Source organism: Salmo salar, chromosome 26 (genome assembly GCF_965601325.2).
Source record: "Salmo salar chromosome 26, fSalSal1, whole genome shotgun sequence".
NCBI lineage: Eukaryota > Metazoa > Chordata > Actinopteri > Salmoniformes > Salmonidae > Salmo > Salmo salar.
Window position 1 is genome coordinate 29,696,686 of NC_138316.1, and position 20,085 is coordinate 29,716,770.

Below are 20,085 nucleotides of genomic sequence, written 5' to 3' on the forward strand. Positions count from 1 at the left end.
AAAGTGAAGGAGGGGCCACAGTTGGATATGATTGAAGTGAAGGAGGGGTCACAGTTGGATATGATTGAAAGTGAAGGAGGGATCACAGTTGGATATGATTGAAAGTGAAGGAGGGGTCACAGTTGGATATGATTGAAAGTGAAGGAGGGGTCACAGTTGGATATGATTGAAAGTGAAGGAGGGGCCACTGTTGGATATTATTGAAAGTGAAGGAGGGGTCACAGTTGGATATGATTGAAAATGAAGGAGGGGTCACAGTTGGATATGATTGAAAGTGAAGGAGGGGTCACAGTTGGATATTATTGAAAGTGAAGGAGGGGTCACAGTTGGATATGATTGAAAGTGAAGGAGGGGTCACAGTTGGATATGATTGAAAGTGAAGGAGGGGTCACAGTTGGATATGATTGAAAGTGAAGGAGGGGTCACAGTTGGATATGATTGAAAGTGAAGGAGGGGTCACAGTTGGATATGATTGAAAGTGAAGGAGGGGTCACAGTTGGATATGATTGAAAGTGAAGGAGTGGTCACTAGGTAGATGTAGGAAGCTCTGTATTCAGTGTAAAATATACCTTTCACCACAAGAATACTCTGCAAATGACAATGTCTGAAAGATTAAAAATATATGAATAAATAAAGTTCACTGTAAATTATTTCAGTATGCAATGGGTGTGTTAGTCAGATTCCTAGTCAACTGCCAAAAATGGCAGTCTCACACCTACTGTTCACGATCTATGGATTTACAGAACATATGGAATACAGATGTAGGTTCTTAATTTGAGCCAGTTTACTACAGCAGGAAAATAATCCTGCAGAAACAGGATGTGGATGTCACGACTTCCGCCGAAGTCGGTCCCTCTCCTTGTTTGGGCGGCGTTCGGCGGTCGACGTCACCGGCCTTCTAGCCATCACCGATCCACTTTTCATTTTCCATTTGTTTTGTCTTGGTTTGGTCTTGTTTTCCCCATGGTTTTTGTGCATGATTGTTTTATGTATGTTCGGTCCGTTATTGTGGGCTCAGTATTACCACATGTTATTGGAATATTTGAGTAAAGTTACTTGTGTTACTCATCTCTGCTGTCCTGCGCCTGACACCTCTGCACCAGTTACACCCAGACCACTACAGTGGATTATAATTAATGAACATTTTGTAGGGGTTGATACATTTTTCGTAAGGGAAAATCAAGTCTGACATTTCAAAGTGGAAATTACAAACTTCAGAAGCCTTTTAAAATCTCAAATATACACAAGTTTTAAATGTTGTCACGTTCTGACCAGTAAAGGGGTTATTTGTTATATTAGTTTGGTCAGGACGTGGCAGGGGGTGTTTGTTTAGAGTGTTTCGGGGTGTGTGTTTATGTAGAGGGGTGTTTGTTTAGTGTATTCCGTGGTTTTTGGGTTATGTTCTATGTGTCGTATTCTAGGTTCTATCTATGTTGTGTATTTCTTTGTGTTGGCCTGGTATGGCTCTCAATCAGGAACAGCTGTACATTGTTGTTGCTGATTGAGAGTCATACTTAGGTAGCTTCTTTTCACCTGTCCCTTTGTGGGAAGTTGTATTCGTGCACTGCTATGTTTAGCCTGCAGAACTGTTAGCTGTTTTTCGGTTTGTTGTTTTTGTGTGGTGTTCGTAATAAAATAAATATGAGCATTCACGTACCCGCTGCATTTTGGTCCACTTCCTACGACGGCCGTTACAAAACTAAGATCCTACATCTGTAACATAATCTACAAACAAGGATTCACAGCATTAGAAGGCATGTCTCGCTACAAGTCAACCTTGCTGTAGGCCTATGCTATGACTGATCTCTAAGCATACCAAGACACTCTGAGCTGCATGTCCTAAAATAGAGAACCACCAATAAGACCCAAACCTGGTCCCAGTGACTGCCTGACTCAGGGGGAAAACATGCACATTAAAGACTAGAAAAGCGCTAATAAAAATCCCTTAATGTAAAACAGTCCCTTTCAAAGGGATCACTCCCAATATCTGTTGAACTTTTACATATCATATTAATATGCAATTTCAGCCATTGTTCACTTATGGTCTGTTTGATCTGCGTGGAGGCTATAACTCTATGGGTAATGGGAGTGATGATGAGGAAGGTTAAGGGTCACGTCAGGGCATTGTGTCCACCTCATTGGACCTAATTTGGTTTTAATGAAATTCTTATATTTTCTATATCCTATGTATTATAATTAGCATATTTTACACAGACATCTTTATTAGAGTGAAGCTCAATCTCAGACAGTGATTTGTGTCAGACTGAACAAACGCAGGATTAGGCCTAGGCACCAGGTTGGCTGTGAGTGATAAAGTAGGCCTACACATATCCCTCCAAAAAAGGAGTCATCTTCTGTCCCCCACAAAAGATTTCCTCCCAAGATGAGAGAGCACAAGGACACACACACACACACACACACACACAGAGAGGATGTATCTAGCTATGCTTCCGTATATAACGATTTTTATAATGTCTTTCAGCCTGACATTGTGCGTGAGATTTAAACAGGGGCTCTTTTGTATGTCAAACCTCACTTTTTAATGGGTTTCCTATAAAACTGTTCCGTGATCATGGTATTCAAATCACAGCAATAGCAGAGTGCTTCCCTTCCTCTGTGCGGTAGTCTGGAAATGATCCCGGCCAGGGAAGTGTACCACATCTTAGACTAGTGCTGCACGCTCTCTCTGTTCACTAACCAATGGCGCTTTTTCCTGCGGGCACTATGTGATCATTTATAGAGGCTTAATCAACATGTATTGAATGGTGTATGTACTTTGTGAATCATTTTTATAGGGCCCTGCCTTCACTTTAAGCCCTGGCCAAGAGGTTAGTGATGGTTTTAACACCATACTAGCTAACGGAGGGCCACCGAAGCATTCAAAGAGAAAAGCTTTAGTTATAACCTCTCACAGCTCCCTTTAGGGGTTCAAGCATCCTTCTCATGTATATGACGATGAAGAAAAGAGGGTAGATAAATGCCAACTACTGGCATGGACTTAATGATGCCATTTCCCATTCAATATGCATAAGAAATAGAAGCTGTGGTATTATTGGTAGAGCAAAGTAAAATAGTGGACGAGGTATACGTAAGCCCAGAGCCATGTGTTAAAATGTATGCATTCATTTCTCTAAACACATGGCTCTGTGTAGACCTACTCTGTGTAGACCTATTCTTACATGACTGTTCTAATATGAAGCAGAAATATGAGAATTTTCCTAAATGTCCTGGATTGGTCAACACAGGTCAACTGTGTGCTGAATGTGATGGAGTCAACATGGATAAACTCATGAATTATATTGAGGACATGGCCTGAAGATATTTCCTCCGCTCTATACCACATCTCCATCTTCTTTCACGTTATCTACACTAGCTACCGATCTTTCATATTTCGAGTGCAATACCACATGCCCTTTTTAATGTATGCCGCAGACGCTGTATTGTTCATGTACACACGTAACCCAACTAATAGGCCACCCTGCCAGAGCCAGCCAGGTACCCTAGTGCTACAAAGGGATTGTCTAGGGGTGATGTGGGGTTGCTTCAAAGAGGAGAAAAAAGCAATAGAAAAGGGCGGAATGTAAAAAGTCAGCAAGAAAAGAAAATCTCTTTTGAAAGGGAACATAATCTTTTGGAGGACTCCCGCGCGGAACCTAAATAATACATTTCAGGTTTTGATATAACTATTACTGCCTGTGAAGACTCCTTTGATGTTAATTGAAACCACTGGGCAGCAATCTGCTTTATAGCACTGACAAATAGCAGTTTCCTAAGGCTTATCATTGACAGGGAAGGCACATACTTGCTCCATATGCTCATTCAATACAAATACAAATCAAAAACCACTCTCTTCTTTATGGATACTGGATGCACCACAATATGCTTAAGGATAGTTACTGGCAGGAGGTTGTGGTGGGGAAATATGCCGTTTGCAATGCCTAAGAGTACCTTGAGTGAAGTTCACGTATGGTACAGGAGTCTGGACAACTCAGGATGCATATTGTTTGCAGTTTTTCCAGTCGTTTTTTGTTCCTGCCTATTCTTCTAGAAACCAAGGACAATTTGATAATGCAATAATAACGTGTAGGTGGCCCAATATAAAACTCCACAGAGGAAACATATCATTATTCACAAAGGAGCCTGTCTCTACTGAAGTATATTTGTGATTTTTCAGACCAAATGATAGTTTGAGGCATGGGGAGACATAGGGAGAGCTGACTGCAGGGGTTTAGGGTTGGTAGTTCTGGTTTTAATACAGACAGCACACAATGGTCTCTGTCTTCCTTCCTTTAATGTGCTCAACTAACATTTCTGGCACCGCACTTTCCTTCACCTTTGATTTCTACCCAGCTTTTTTATACACTCATTATATCACTAAAAGAAGCCTTGTCAAAGGGGTCGTCCAGAGCTGATGCAATGTGCAATAACAGAAAACATCCCCCATCCCATCGTGAGCATATCGGCCAGAACATAGAAAGAAAAGAGGGATATATGATGAGGTACAGGAGTTCAAAGTTAGTTTTCAGTTTTTTTCTACCACAGCTGAGAGTGTACAGTGATGCCCTTGCCCTGTGCTGAACCCTGTGAGATGGACATCAGAGGAGAGGTGGGGAGTAAATAGCCTGATTGGCTACATGACAAATGACCGTTATTGTTGGGAGGTTGTAAATTGTCTGTTTTACCATGAAGGACCTGAGCATTAGGATCAGTTCCAGTGCCCCCGCTGTGCTGTTCCAGACAATCTGACAGAGAAATATGTGACACACACACACACACACACACACACACACACACACACACACACACACACACACACACACACACACACACACACACACACACACACACACACACACACACACACACACACACAATCTGACAAGGAAAAATGAGATGTGGAGTCAGAGTTCCCTTCTGCTTGTCTGTGAAATGTTTTTCATCCAGAGGTATGATTGACAGGGGTAGTATGTGAAAGGTAGTTTAACACACATGAGGAATATAATGATGGATTGGGTTGATGGGGGGAAAGACAGGGGTTTGGGAAATTACCAGTTAAAATTGATATTTATAACATATATAACAAATGTTCTCTCTATTAGCTCTGTCCTAAACCCTCCTATAAGCCCCCATATGTTTATGTTCTAATATGCACGTGGATCCAGTTTTGCCAAAGTGTTTCCAAATATATTTTTCATACAGATTTTCTTCTGAAGAAAACGGGGATAGAGAGAAAATGTAGGTTATAAATAGGAATCAAAAGAACCATTTTCTGTTTATTGCCAAAGGATGCCAGAGACACCAACACATTTGAAAGCAGGAGAGCTTTTGAGCTTTTTACAAGACAGGTGAATGGAACATGTGTTAAATCAGTGCGCCCAGTTCACTTAGTTCAGCTCTACCATAAAAGGAAAGAGATTACAAAGGAAACTAATGAAGACAGTGATCAAAGTCTGTAATGGTAATACAAAGCAGGTGTTTCCAATCTTGCAGCCCCCCCCCCCCCTCCCCCTGTGTGTGTGTGTGTGTGTGTGTGTGTGTGTGTGTGTGTGTGTGTGTGTGTGTGTGTGTGTGTGTGTGTGTGTGTGTGTGTGAAGCAATAAGAATAACGGACAGAGCACATCTCAACACTATTCACAGTAAGTTACTAGGTATTTGGTTGAACCCAAGGTAGAGGGAATATTGTCTGCATGTGATACCATACATAAATGCTCCCATACTGTAAACAGCATGCTTATGATTTGCTTTCACAATTGGTGGTGAGTAGGATGTGTTGTGTGTCTGTCTATGTCGAGGCAGCCAATACCTTTTTGCAGTAAAGCACCTGGATTTGAGATGCAAGAGTTGAAAGAGTCTTGGCAGTGTTGGAGTCTTGGAGCATGTTCAAACCATGATTGCTATTTTTACACAAGTTACAAAATGCTGCTTTTGATTTAGGCTACACAAAAAACCCAAGCAGCAAAAAAATAGTTCAAACTGCCCAAACCTTGCTATTTCTTCTAAAATCTCATTGTAATGTATTGGCTAGGCCTATTTGAACATATAAAAGTCACAACATGTGGAAATACATTTAATTGAAGTTTACCTTATTATTGGCAATCATTATTTCAGCTACTTTATTCGTTTTATTTGATCCACGTGCTGTAGTATTTTGTGTTTTAAACCATTGTTTTGCCATGTTCAATTGCTAAAGTACTTGTGTGCATTTTATAATGAACGCGCTCATGGACATCAAAAGAGCAGCTGCAAGATTTACCAAATGTATACAATTATCTCAACGTTATTGTGAGGATGGTATGGCTTACATATGATTTGAAGATCTAGTATTATTGTAGCTGCTGTGCCCACTACGCACAAGAATCCCCATCCGGCTGAGTCAAATTACGCTTGAACGTATTTCCTCTTTTCCGTGCGTCGGGATAGGAAGTTTTCCATTTTCATTCGAAGCAAATTAATACTAGATTGTGATCAGAAAGGTATTCTTTCATAGCCCGTATTTGCAGCTAGGTTGTTATTACAGGCACCCGTTCATTTTATATGCTCTGTTTATTTAATAGCGCTCTAAGTTTTATTGTAATTATTCTGTTGGAACTACAACTACCAAGATGCGCTGCAGTGAAAGCGGGTGTGTAAACACAACTCTAGGAAACATGAAACGATCGGGTGGCAGTGAGAGCGAGAAGAGAAGAAAGGTATTCATAGCGTTATTCTCCCTTAGCTCTGGCAAACACACAGTGGACTCGTTCTCTCAGAACTTTATGTTCCAAATGCGGTGATGCTTGGGTCATTTTGAAGGCTGGAAAGCTGCAGTTGTCTATGTAGCTACACATCAGCCTGCATGATTTCTGGCTTTATTGTGGTTTCCTCTTCATTCACTTACAATGGAGCATCGTTGTTATTAACAGCTTTATCGTTACAGATAGGCCTACACTGTTTTTGCTTTCAGTATTACAGTTTAGACATGGGTGAAGACTGTGCTACAATAAACTGATTGGATCGCCGTGAAGGCTTGAATATTGATTTAGACACGTTGCATGTTAAAAGTCCCCTATATTTTAGATGTTCAATGTTTTCAAGTCAGACTCCCTCAAAATACCCTCAGAATACTCTTGCTCCATAATTGTATGGGGAGGTGTTCTACCCTGTGAGTTGGAGGAGAGCAGCTTCTGGCTGTGTTCGAGTGGTCCAATTCTATTGCAGGTAATAATTATAGGCACATCTCTCAAACGCAAAGGACTATGATGGCTGCTGGATTGTCCTGGGATGCTGTTCAAAACAATGAATAGTAACCGCATTGACTGGCGTTTGTGTAAACATGTGATTGAGAATGAAATAGTTGATCAAAGTAAAGGTGTGACATTTTGGGCATACCCAGGCTTTATAGTAGGTAGCAGACCCCACTGCCGAAGAGGCCTGCTGTGATTAGGGGTGCTGTGGTCTGGTCTGGACGTGCTGTGTTTGTGGGTTGTGTAACTAGATGGAGAGAAATAGAGGAAAAGTAAAGGCTGTTCTGTTCATCCAGACCTCCTTAGCTACCCCCTACTGCTGGGCCCATGCAGACTGCTCTGCTCAGGTTCATCCAGACCTCCTTAGCTACCCCTACTGCTGGGCCCATGCAGACTGCTCTGCTCAGGTTCATCCAGACCTCCTTAGCTACCCCCTACTGCTGGGCCCATGCAGACTGCTCTGCTCAGGTTCATCCAGACCTCCTTAGCTACCCCCTACTGCTGGGCCCATGCAGACTGCTCTGCTCAGGTTCATCCAGACCTCCTTAGCTACCCCCTACTGCTGGGCCCATGCAGACTGCTCTGCTCAGGTTCATCCAGACCTCCTTAGCTACCCCTACTGCTGGGCCCATGCAGACTGCTCTGCTCAGGTTCATCCAGACCTCCTTAGCTACCCCTTACTGCTGGGCCCATGCAGACTGCTCTGCTCAGGTTCATCCAGACCTCCTTAGCTACCCCTACTGCTGGGCCCATGCAGACTGCTCTGCTCAGGTTCATCCAGACCTCCTTAGCTACCCCTACTGCTGGGCCCATGCAGACTGCTCTGCTCAGGTTCATCCAGACCTCCTTAGCTACCCCTACTGCTGGGCCCATGCAGACTGCTCTGCTCAGGTTCATCCAGACCTCCTTAGCTACCCCTACTGCTGGGCCCATGCAGACTGCTCTGCTCAGGTTCATCCAGACCTCCTTAGCTACCCCTACTGCTGGGCCCATGCAGACTGCTCTGCTCAGGTTCATCCAGACCTCCTTAGCTACCCCTACTGCTGGGCCCATGCAGACTGCTCTGCTCAGGTTCATCCAGACCTCCTTAGCTACCCCCTACTGCTGGGCCCATGCAGACTGCTCTGCTCAGGTTCATCCAGACCTCCTTAGCTACCCCCTACTGCTGGGCCCATGCAGACTGCTCTGCTCAGGTTCATCCAGACCTCCTTAGCTACCCCTACTGCTGGGCCCATGCAGACTGCTCTGCTCAGGTTCATCCAGACCTCCTTAGCTACCCCCTACTGCTGGGCCCATGCAGACTGCTCTGCTCAGGTTCATCCAGACCTCCTTAGCTACCCCTTACTGCTGGGCCCATGCAGACTGCTCTGCTCAGGTTCATTCAGACCTCCTTAGCTACCCCTACTGCTGGGCCCATGCAGACTGCTCTGCTCAGGTTCATTCAGACCTCCTTAGCTACCCCTACTGCTGGGCCCATGCAGACTGCTCTGCTCAGGTTCATCCAGACCTCCTTAGCTACCCCTACTGCTGGGCCCATGCAGACTGCTCTGCTCAGGTTCATCCAGACCTCCTTAGCTACCCCCTACTGCTGGGCCCATGCAGACTGCTCTGCTCAGGTTCATTCAGACCTCCTTAGCTACCCCTACTGCTGGGCCCATGCAGACTGCTCTGCTCAGGTTCATTCAGACCTCCTTAGCTACCCCTACTGCTGGGCCCATGCAGACTGCTCTGCTCAGGTTCATCCAGACCTCCTTAGCTACCCCTACTGCTGGGCCCATGCAGACTGCTCTGCTCAGGCTCATCCAGACCTGCGTTCAAATACTATTCAAAATCGTTTCAAACACTTTATCTGTGATTGAGCATGACTGGCTTACTGGACCAATATAATAGTCCTAACACTGCAAGCCCCACCCATCTGGCACTCTAGGCAGGCTAGAGCAATCACTCAAAGTTTTTGAAGATTTCAAATGGTATTTGAACCCAGGTCTGCTCTCTCCAAGTCAGTCAGCCCCAGCAGCTCCCAGCCTTGGCCTCGCCACAGTCTGCCATGGCACATGTGTTTGGATCATGTCTGACAGCACAGAAACTATGTAGGACGTGGTTCCTCCTGTTTATGAAGAGCTGAGAGAGCGGCCATGATGACCAGATGAGAGCGAGAGCGCTTTCCAGCTGGCCCCCAGGTGGGTGCAGGCAGCATAGAGCACACACACACACACAGAGAGCAGACTCAGACCTAGCTAATGGTTCTGCTTCCTCTTTTAGACAAATAATAAAAGGATGATTGAGGAACGAGGACGGGGTATTGTAATGGTAAAATGGCTGGAAAACCACAGAACAGTCCCAAATTAGAGGAGCTGCATTAATCCCAGTGGCTTGTTATAGGGCAGGGACACAGTGCAGTAGTTCAGTTTATCATCATATGTAATAACTGGGGATGTGGGGATATAACTGTAGTCTCATAAGTGAGTGTGTTTGCAGTTAGACTCAGTCAGTGAGTTGTTTCCCCCTGTCATTTTGCTAGTTTAGTGAAGGCAAGCTATTTATCATGAAAGCCTACTGAACATAACTCCCAACCTGTTTTATAAAGGTAGTCTCTCAATTTAACCACATCCAATACAATGTGCAGGACAATCATGGATTACCCATGATTCTGAGAGCAGTACTGTCTCATGTTTGTCTGTCTCATCAACTAAAAAGCCATAACTAATAGGCCTGCTTGTAATATACTGTGATCAATAACATGTTTATTCACTAATGCCAGCAGGTAATTGTAAAGGAAATTCATGGTTTGAAACATGTCTATTATTTTAGAAATAAAGGTATATGAATTTTTATATACACGTCCTGCGTAAACTGAATATAAATGGAATTGACCCTCAACCTACTTCCTTGACGTTGTCTTTGACGTTGTCTTTGACGATAGCTGCTGTCTATGTGATGACGTGTATAAAGTGTTGATGGAAAAGAGAAAAAGTGGAAATATATTTCAGGGGAATGTCAGGCTAAGTAATGACCACATAGGTTCACCAGATGTTGTGCTGAGGTCCTGGCTGAGCCCAGAACATTGCTCAGATCAGCCTCATTGGTTTCCTCTGGTTGTGGCAGCTAAGTGCAAGCTGTTTAGGGTATTTCATTCCTCAACACTCATTAAAATGTTTTGTGTTTCCCTTGGAAATTCTGTTAAATGAACAACTAGAGAGGTAAAAGCTGATTATGTGGCCACACATCCAGACATGGTTAATCAATCCCCCCACAAAATGTTACCCGGTGAATTAGTGTTAAGGTAACGATTTACGGCGACTAATGCCGGGTGTGCTGTCATGTCAGCTCTGGTTGTTTTAGCATGAGGGGGTGTCACATTCAGCACATTCAGCACCTTTCCCCTGCTCCGGCGGCCATCTTCCCCCCCCCTCTTACCCACCGCTAACACACTGCTAGTTCTATTAATGAGCCAATAATGGAGAAATAGTGTTGGGAGCTGACATAAAACACGCTTAGGAATACATAGGAGCCGGGCCGCTAGAGAGAGATTTACATCCGGGCCTGGGGAAGGAGGAAGGGAGAGAGTAAATTTCTCCACTCCTCACTGCATGGCTCTCCCTCCCTGACTCCGTCAGACCCCCTCCAGCAGGGCACGGTCCGTCCGGCTGAAAAAAGGTTCCCTGGTAAAATACGTCTTTTGCTGTGGCTGATAATAGTACCATTACACTAATGGAGAGATCTGATGAAGGAACAGCCAGACATAAGGCCTGCTTTATTACCAGAGGGGGCCATTTCCTCCCTGCATTCCTAATGGCCTGAGTGTATCACCCTGTATTGATTAGGCCATCATGCTGCTAATCCAACACAGAATTACTTATCGCTGTTGAGGTGTCGATCCGGCTCCTGACTCGGCCCCCTGGAGCCCCCTGGCCCTCGGCCTCTTGTGACTGCATGGGGACCGGCACTAACCCACCATGGAGGCTGTTTATCCAGCAGTTGATTTAGGGCCGAGCAGGGATGATGACCGGGAGGTCTTCATTGGTTGGAGGGCTGGCCAGCTCAATCTGGGTGGGGGCTGCTTTGCTGAGTGAGACGGTGAGAAAGAGGAGGGTCTGCTTACGGAGAGGAGGGAAATTAAGTCAACAGCTTTGCTCTCATTTAATTAAGGAGCAGGGAATGATCTGGTTCCTCCCTCTTTATGGCCCTGTTGGTCACTGTGGAGCAGTGAAGGGAAAGCTGAGTGATGAGCCTGCTTGGTGTTGTCCTTGGTAATTGAGCTGTGCTGTAAATAAGAGCAGGCAGCTCCATCCAGATCCTCTATCTAGTGTCATCAGCACCACTGTCTCTTCACCATGAGGGAGACAGAGAGCTGGAGCTCAGTACTGCTGCTCCTGATGATGATGATGATGATGATGACGATGGTCTGGCCTGATTACAGTCTCATGTCCCCTCTTTCATACGTCTTAACCACTGACAGCTAGGGCCTTCGTGCTTGAGGTGGCTGGAGATGAAATGCAGAGGATTTGTTTCAACAGTATCCTCTCCAGCCCAGTGATACAGTCAAAACAGAGCTATGCTACATGTAGAATTGAAACAATATGTGCGTTATTGACTATGAGTATGATTGAGAATGCTGCTGATCCATGCTATTACCATTACAAATGGATAGGAGGTCAGGTAGCACAGAACGAGCTGCTCAAGGCTTGTGACCTGTCATATCCTGGTTGCCCCCTCAGTAACTTAGCCCCTCTTAACCATTAGACTCCTCAGTCAATGGAAGGTATGGCATTTTCATGTCAGCATATCGCCTCTGCCCTCCCCAACCGGGCGTCACCTCTGGCCTCAGCTAATCAAAGAGTTTACCTTCAGGGGAGCATTTATCCACTCTTCATTAGGGACCATTCCTGTAGCCATAAAGATGTATTTATGTATCTGCTGTCGCACAGGCCGGCTAGGGAAACTAGGTATTGATCGGGATATTTAGTCATTTATTTCTGCTTGGGCCATCAATATTGTGCAAACATCTGTCCATGCAAGTGGGCTTGACCTCAGCCCCAGCCTCTGTTTTTAGTCCCATTGGAGTTCAATGATATACTATTCTGAAAAGTAAATCAATGAATGAATATGAAGTTTTGTGTGTAATGTAGTGCCTGTGCGGTGGTGTGGCAGTGGGCCCAAGGCCCCGGGTAGTTCATTGATCCGATATGAGAACGACGAGGAGGGTTGATTAGTCTGTGGCTATAAGCACCCCCCCTTCTTTACCTCTTTATACCTTGTCTTAGTTATTGGAGCTTAGCCTGGATATATCTGGGCTGTTTTTGTGTTGTTTACAGATCAGCTTGGTAAACCCAACCCAACACTACAGCCTTTAAGCCACATGCTTGGCAGTGGCAATGTGTCAGTGATGGAAGAAGGACTTGGGTTGCTATTGTTTTTCCCATTGTTTTTGCCAGCTACAGGGTTTCTTTGATCTCTTGGCAACAAAGAGCAAATTTATAGCACATTTTATTTGCAGTAATGGCACTGACATGGAACCAGCTATCGCACCCTTTTCTGGGAGTTAGATACACTACAAACTGTTTATATCTGAAATATGGTTTCTCAGTAAGTAGTCCTACATCCCTGTCAACAGCCACACAGTGCAGTATATAATATGGCTCTTCATGTGTAGTGATCTAGATGTGTGTCTACATACAGGTCTCTTCTCTTATCCTTACCCCCTTTATAGTGGTCGGCTTTAAATGTAGGACAATTTAAAGGTTCATGATGTCTACATTTGGTTTGCATCTGGGTGGATATCAACTTTTACAGCCCGGCCTGGCTGCTCTCTCTGTGGTGTCTCAGGTCCTATGTCTACAGCCGCCCCTAGCTGCCAGGGCCCACGGACATGTATGTGTTTAAGAGCATCTGTGATCCTACTAAACATCCAGAGGGAAAAACCACCTTGAGGAGTTATCCCAAATTCCACCCTATTCCCAATATAGTGCACTACTTTTGACCAGGGCACTGATAAAAAGTAGTGCGCTATGTACGGAATAGGGTGCCATTTTGGATGCACACTGGGACATAGCCTGGGTTCCTCTCCTGATGTTAGCCATCACAGCAGCCATATGACAGATGACACTTTACACAGCATGTCCATCCACACGGTTTGGCTAAAGGGCTTGGGTTTTAGTGTATGTTGAAAACACTAAGGATGAACATATAACAGGATGTTATGTTCAACTCATCTGGCAGATGAACAAAGATTTAGTGTCTTCTACATAGTTACTTTATTCATACTTTATTACTATTGAAGAAATGGTACATTTATTCAGGATTTTCTTTGAAGTAATACCTAACTGGATTGTCAGCAGAAATCGACCTAGTTGCTCAGTTTCAGAAGTAATATTTCCCACCAGGTCCAGGTTTTGTTCAGAGCTGGCTGTTAGCTTGTTAGCTGTGGGCGACCCTCTCCGTTGACAGATCCCATGTCATCATCAGCTCTACCTAGCAGTTCATATTAGCATTGGCATATTGTTGCTGATGTCTGCGTATTTTCCCAAATGAGCTGCTGTGACAATGGATCATCTCAGCTGTCAGAGTCAATGAGTTTACGTTCAGTGTGACCCAGAGTTCATCAGTCAGTCAGAGGCCTATCTGCGGTGATATACATGGAATAATCAATCTGATCAATAGGTGGTGTGTGTGTGTGTGTGTGTGTGTGGTGGTGCCGTACTAAATAAACATGGGAATGACCCGCTCACCTCAGACAGAGGGGACTCAGGGGGGTTCATTAGCCACTCAAGGCTTCAATCTAGGGAGGTCATTATTTTCATTTGAATCTGTACGTATGTGGTGGGGGGGGCACTGTAGAGAGAGACAGATACTAACGATGAGAGAGGGAGAGGACGAGAAGACTGCAGCAGTCCTCTAATTTAATCTAATTTTCCTAATAAGGCCATCTGTCACAAGGGCAGTGACTAGACAACACTTGAGGTGCAGTCTCTTCTTTCAAGGCTGGCTTTAGCGTTCATCATGTAGGTTAACTTTCTTTTGCTGTTGGTCCTATAGCAGTAAAGCTAGCCTACCTATTGTAGCTCTCAGAAGGCCTGCTCTCCCTATGAATCCACCTGCTCTATTTCTATTACAGGGCTGGTGGTGCTGCTGTTTATTTGTGAATTTATTTTCCTTTGTAATGACTCACCTTTCCAATAAAGCTGAGCTACCTAGCAGTTAGCTAACGTTAGACTTGGCCAACATCTGCTTCTGATGACTGCTTCAATAGCCTCCATTCACAAAAACTGCAGGAGGCCACTTTCATAAGGCCCTGTAAATTGTAACTGTTAATTTGTACATCATAAGATATTTTCCATAAACGTGTGTAATGAAAGTACCTGGCATGTAGTACTGTAGTACACTGCCCAGGGGAGACTGAGGAGGGAGAGGGATGGTAGTGCCCCGCCGCCCCATCACTGGAGCCAAGTGTAACCTAGCCAGCTGGAGTGCCTTGCCTCTACCTTGCCTTACCCACCAACCACCATTCATAAAATACCTTTCTCTACCTGAAGTCAGATATTACAGTGCTTATTTCATTTTAAAATAAGCCAAGACCATTTGATGGATCATTTCTTTGGATATTCCATGATACCTGTTGATGCCAGCCAGGTAGCCTCTTCATCTTTCAGTGATTCTCTCTCAGCCTGTGTGTTTGTTCATGAGCCCAGCTAACTTTAGGCATGCGTATGGTATGTTAGAGAAGGGGTCATCAGTTTGATTGGCATGCTGTCAGGCAGGCCTTGCCTTCTGCGGTGTATTGCCGCCACTCTGTTTTAGAGGGGCTGAGTTATGTGTGTGTACTGTGTGTGTACTGTGATGGTAATAGGGGTGAGGAGGAGGGCTGTTGTCAGGACTCGGAGAGCATTCCTTCTTTGCATGTTCTCCATGAGACAGGCTCTCCTCAGCGTGCGCTGGTGCATGACAGTTGCCTTTCATTGCTGTCTTCTCTGCGCTTAACCTCTGACCAGAACCCCCCTCAACCCTCTCTCCGCCCCCCTCGCTCACTCTAACGTGCAGCGTTCTTGGCCCATTCTGAGTGACAGACTTTGGTGCGAGCGGATGGCGAGGAGGTACCGTGTGTGTGTGTGTGTGTGTGTGTGTGTGTGTGTGTGTGCGCGCACGCGCGGTGGTACTTGTCATAAGTCCACCACTGTCAGGCCCCAACACTGCCTAGCTGCCTGCCTGCCTCTCCATCCAGGTACCATCACCAGCCAGCCAGACCTCAACCTTTTGTTCAACAGTCCATAATTCTTCCCACCGGTGCTGTCAACCACATGATCATATGTGCATAAAGAAGAGAGCCCCCTGATGGCATCTCATCCCCCTCTCCTCTCTTCTTCTCCTCTCTTCCCATCATAATATAGGCAGATTTCCCTTCCTCTCCTGTTCCTGTCTCTGTGTATTCAGATGAGGCTGACTGGAGGGCAGCAGGTCAGATCCACTTGCCTGGGTAAGGACCTGAAGTCAGGGTTGTCTCCTGTGAGTTGGAGAGAGAGGGAGGTGGAGTGTGTGTGTGTGTGTGTGTGTGTGTGTGTGTGTGTGTGTGTGTTTATCAAGGCAGCTAGGGGTGTGTTGTGTGTGTTCAGTTGTCAGCCCTAGTGTCATGCGTGCCCTGGCCCTGTAATGTCGAGGGCAGCCACTGTCATTTGTCTCAGGACTGCTGAAGTGGAGGAGTCACACAGACGTTCAGCCTAAACACTGAGGCTCAGCAGTGGCTGAGATCCCATCTATTAGCCTTGTGTTCTGCCACAATAGTCTTATCATTTTATTTCTGGTTTGATCAGTTATGTTGCTGTTTGTTTTTGATAATCTGTGGAGTTTTTGGTTAGATTAGTCCTCTTCTGTAGCTCATCAGTTTAGTCTAGCTGTTCTCTTTGTATTCTGCCCATATGCTCTCAAAGCAAGCTTCAGCAAAGAAAACTCCTATTCCTATCTCAATAAACAACGCTTTCTACAAGTTTACGTGCTTGTGTGTGTGTGTGTGTGTGTGTGTGTGTGTGTGTGTGTGTGTGTGTGTGTGTGTGTGTGTGTGTGTGTGTGTCTGTGTGTTTGGCCTACTTGTGTGAGTGACAGTGGCACCCATTCCGTATGTTAAAAATTGTGATACAAAGCTTTGCAAAGTTGTTGTTTCCAGGATCACCAGTGAAGCACATCATATGACTGGGAGTGTTATCCACCAACACACAGAGAGAGAGGGAGGCTCTTTGTGATGTGAGTGGACCTTCTTAAACACATTGTCATATAGAACGGTAGGGATGGACTGGGATGTAAATGCAGTGACAGTCTAGTGTCATGCCTGACTGACGCTGCGTATGGATTGTATTAATCTAAGTGACTGATTCTCCAGCATGCGACGGCTACCCTGTCCCTAACTCCTCAGGAACAGACAGCCTCTGTCGAGTTATCGCTATTTGTAAGTCCTTCCACTGCACTGGGATGACAATAGGGATTAGTGCCAAGGTTCTTTAAACTGTTTTTTGGGGGGGGAGAGGGGGAACGCTTTCTTATCAGCGGCTACAGGATGCTGCTGCAACCACTTTTCCTTGACTGTCAATTAAAGAAGGGATCATTCACTTCAAGGGTATAAATGTTCTAACACTGGTATTAGGATGGGAAGCTAAGTCTCTGACAGATGTTCTAACTTTAATTCTCTGCTTGTTTTTGTGTCCTTTAATTAATTTATGTATCGTTCTATTCAGAGGTTTTAGATTTTTTTCTATTTGTGGTAATCTCCGTTGCCATGGTAGTTGCAAAGACGGATTCCGGCTTGTCACTCTGCGGTGTTCTTAGGAGGTTCAATCGGCTAATATATTCAATATCAACATAAATGCAAGGTAAACAGTATCTAATGGTGCGTGTGTTCCTATACCAACTCCACTGCCTGCTGTCTCCTCTCATTCTGCAGGGGAGCTGTCTGTCTCTGATTTGGAGCTTTTAAAGAAAGAGACCCACTATTGAAAGTGTTTGCAGAAACCAAAAAGGGGTGCAGCTTGTAGGCTTATCTCAGTTTTTTGGGTAAACAACAGAAACTAGTTTACTACTTGAGTGTTTAGCTGGAGTTATGTGGTTGTTCTAGTGATCAGGTGTGTTAGTGTGTATAGTGATGACGGTGGTGAAGAGAAGTGAAGTCCCTGTGTTGTATAGCAGAGACCTGGAGCTGTCTGTCACCAGGGACTCCTCACTATGGGCAGCAGGAGAGAGATGGAGAATGCTGCTAATGGGCAAACTCTCCTCCGTCTCCCCCTCTCTCTCCCTCTGACAGCTCCTTCCTTTTGTTCTCCCCCTCCTTCCCTCTGTCCCCCCTCCTCCCTCCTCCTCCCCCCTCCCCCCCTCCCTCTCTCTCTCTGCCGGGGATTTGTGACAAGTTTTAGCAGACTGATCAAACGCGGCGGTGACACCTGATTAGGATATAGAACATGTTTACAGTAGCGCGTGCCGAGCGAGGACCCCCAGACAACAAGGGAGACTGACTTCAACCCTAACTAATTAAATCTCCACCTGGGATGCCATCTGTGACAGCCAGCGATGTAGCCGTGCCTCCACTGACTGACTGGAGACTCATGGTTGTTGTATTTATTCATGTCATTCCATACTTCACTGTGACATTTATGGAGACGGACTGCACTGAATTTTATGGTGTGTGTGTGTGTGGGTGTGGGGGTGGGTGGGTATGTATGTGGGTGGGTATGTGGGTGGGTATGTGGGTGGGTATGTGGGTGGGTATGTGGGTGGTAGGATGTTGTGGTGGATTATTTCACCGTCATAGTGGTGTGGTGTTGGTGATGACTCTAGCAGTTTGTCCTACATCTCTAGGTGGCAGTGTTGAGCAGTGGTTAGAGAGGTGGACGTCTGTCCGACCTCACACTAGATAGAACAACACTCTGGTTGTGTCCCAAATGGCACCCTGAAGTGCTCTACTTCTGACCAGGACCCATAGAGCTCTGGTCAGAGGTGTGTTGTTCTGGTGGGTTACAGTGAATATACTGGACTCCGTTCCCTGGCTGTTTCACCTTAGTGATTAGTGGTTGAATGGGTGTTATCTTTTAGTAAGTTATTTTAGTCAGACCCTGTTAGGGATTGCTGAGTATATTGTGACCACATTGCAAAAAAATTAAATGTTGTGTGTGTGCCTTGGCTCACCAGACCAGTGTGTGTGTGTGTGTGTGTGTGTGTGTGTGTGTGTGTGTGTGTGTGTAAATCAGTGTTAGTGTAAAGGCCATATCCAGATGGTGAGTGGTACATCAGTCACCTAGTAGCAGCAGAGACGGGCCTGTAATTTGTGGCTTTCTCTCTCACCTCTCTGCCCCAACCTCTCTCTCTCCCCCACCCTATTGGACCTGACTGGACTGCTGGTCATGCTGTATTACGTAGGTTAGATGAAGTAATTATTTCTAGGCCAGTGACTACAAGCCAGATTAATAGTTTTTGAAGCGGCCATAATGGAGGTCTGACCCTGGGGGACATCAGCATTATTTCAGGCTCACCTCCACTCTCATCTCTCTCACCTCTGGGCACGGGGGGGGGGGGGGGGGCTGTGATTTATACCTCCAGTAATGATGGGAGGGGATGGCCCATAGCTACTAAACACAGCCATAGACACATATCTGTTTCTCCATCACAACAAACACAGCGTAGCAGCCAGGACCAACAGCAGGGCTAGAAACAATCACCATACTACTGGAGATTGAATTAACTTGTAACCTTTGGATAACCTAAAATCATAACAGTTGCAAATTGACTTGCACATTCTTGCAAAGTAGGTTAGTGGTATTGGGTCCCTAGTCTAATTTTTGGCATTGGTGGCAATAGATCTTTCTTAGCGTTGACCGTGTTGGACTGTGCCATAGGTAGCTAGGCCTGTGACAGAGCTGTCTCAGTCCAGATGGGTCCTCCTGTCTGGGCTGTTTTCTGGGGCAGACACCCTCTCCTCTGGAGCCTGGAGGACCGTCACTTGACTGGACGAGCCACATGGTTTTCACTAGGTGGCACTTGGACATCACCATATGGGATGCTCGCTCGCCGACACCCCTCCCTCCCTCCCTCCTTCCCTCCCCTCTCTGCTAAGTACACTTCAGATGTCAAGAGTGTTTTATTTGGATTGGAGGAGGCCAGTGTGTAATGTATTCACCTCCATCTCTGCCAGATGTTAAATGCCCCAGAACATGATCTCCTCAGGCTCCGCCCTGTTAACCTCTCTGATTGGCTCTAATAATTAGCAGGAGTGTGAACAGTAACCACGGTGATTTCTCCCTCTTCCCTCAGACCAGTGTGGGTGGAGGTGGGGGGGGGGGGGGGGGGGGAGTTGGGAACAGCCAACATCTTCTAGTACGTGACCGAGTCCCATTTACGTTCTGTCTCAGGCTAGGCTAAATTTATTTAAAAAAAAAATATTTCAACTTTATTTAACCAGGTAGGCTAGTTGAGAACAAGTTCTCATTTGCAACTGCGACCTGGCCAAGATAAAGCATAGCAATTTGACACATACAACAACACAGAGTTACACATGGAATAAACAAAACATACAGTCAATAATACAGTAGAACAAAAGAAAATGAGTTGGGTCTGACCCACACTGGAATGAGCTCATCAGCACCAACCATTTCCCTGGAGCTCATCAGCACCAACCATTCACCTGGAGCTCATCAGCACCAACCATTCCCCTGGAGCTCATCAGCACCAACCATTCCCCTGGAGCTCATCAGCACCAACCATTCCCCTGGAGCTCATCAGCACCAACCATTCCCCTGGAGCTCATCAGCACCAACCATTCCCCTGGAGCTCATCAGCACCAACCATTCACCTGGAGCTCATCAGCACCAACCATTCACCTGGAGCTCATCAG

General features: G+C 45.6%; 1 protein-coding gene across 2 annotated transcripts in view; it reads left to right on the plus strand.

Moving 5' to 3' along the window:
• Positions 1–6,603: 6,603 nt before the first annotated feature.
• LOC106587595 (FTO alpha-ketoglutarate dependent dioxygenase) overlaps positions 6,604–20,085 on the plus strand; it is a 177,952-nt gene continuing 164,470 nt past the window's right edge. For both annotated transcript variants that reach the window (XM_014176154.3, XM_014176157.3), the window contains exon 1: positions 6,604–6,689. In XM_014176154.3, coding sequence (XP_014031629.3) covers positions 6,648–6,689 — 42 coding nt within the window. In that variant the 5' untranslated portion in view covers positions 6,604–6,647. The remainder of the gene's footprint in view (positions 6,690–20,085) is intronic.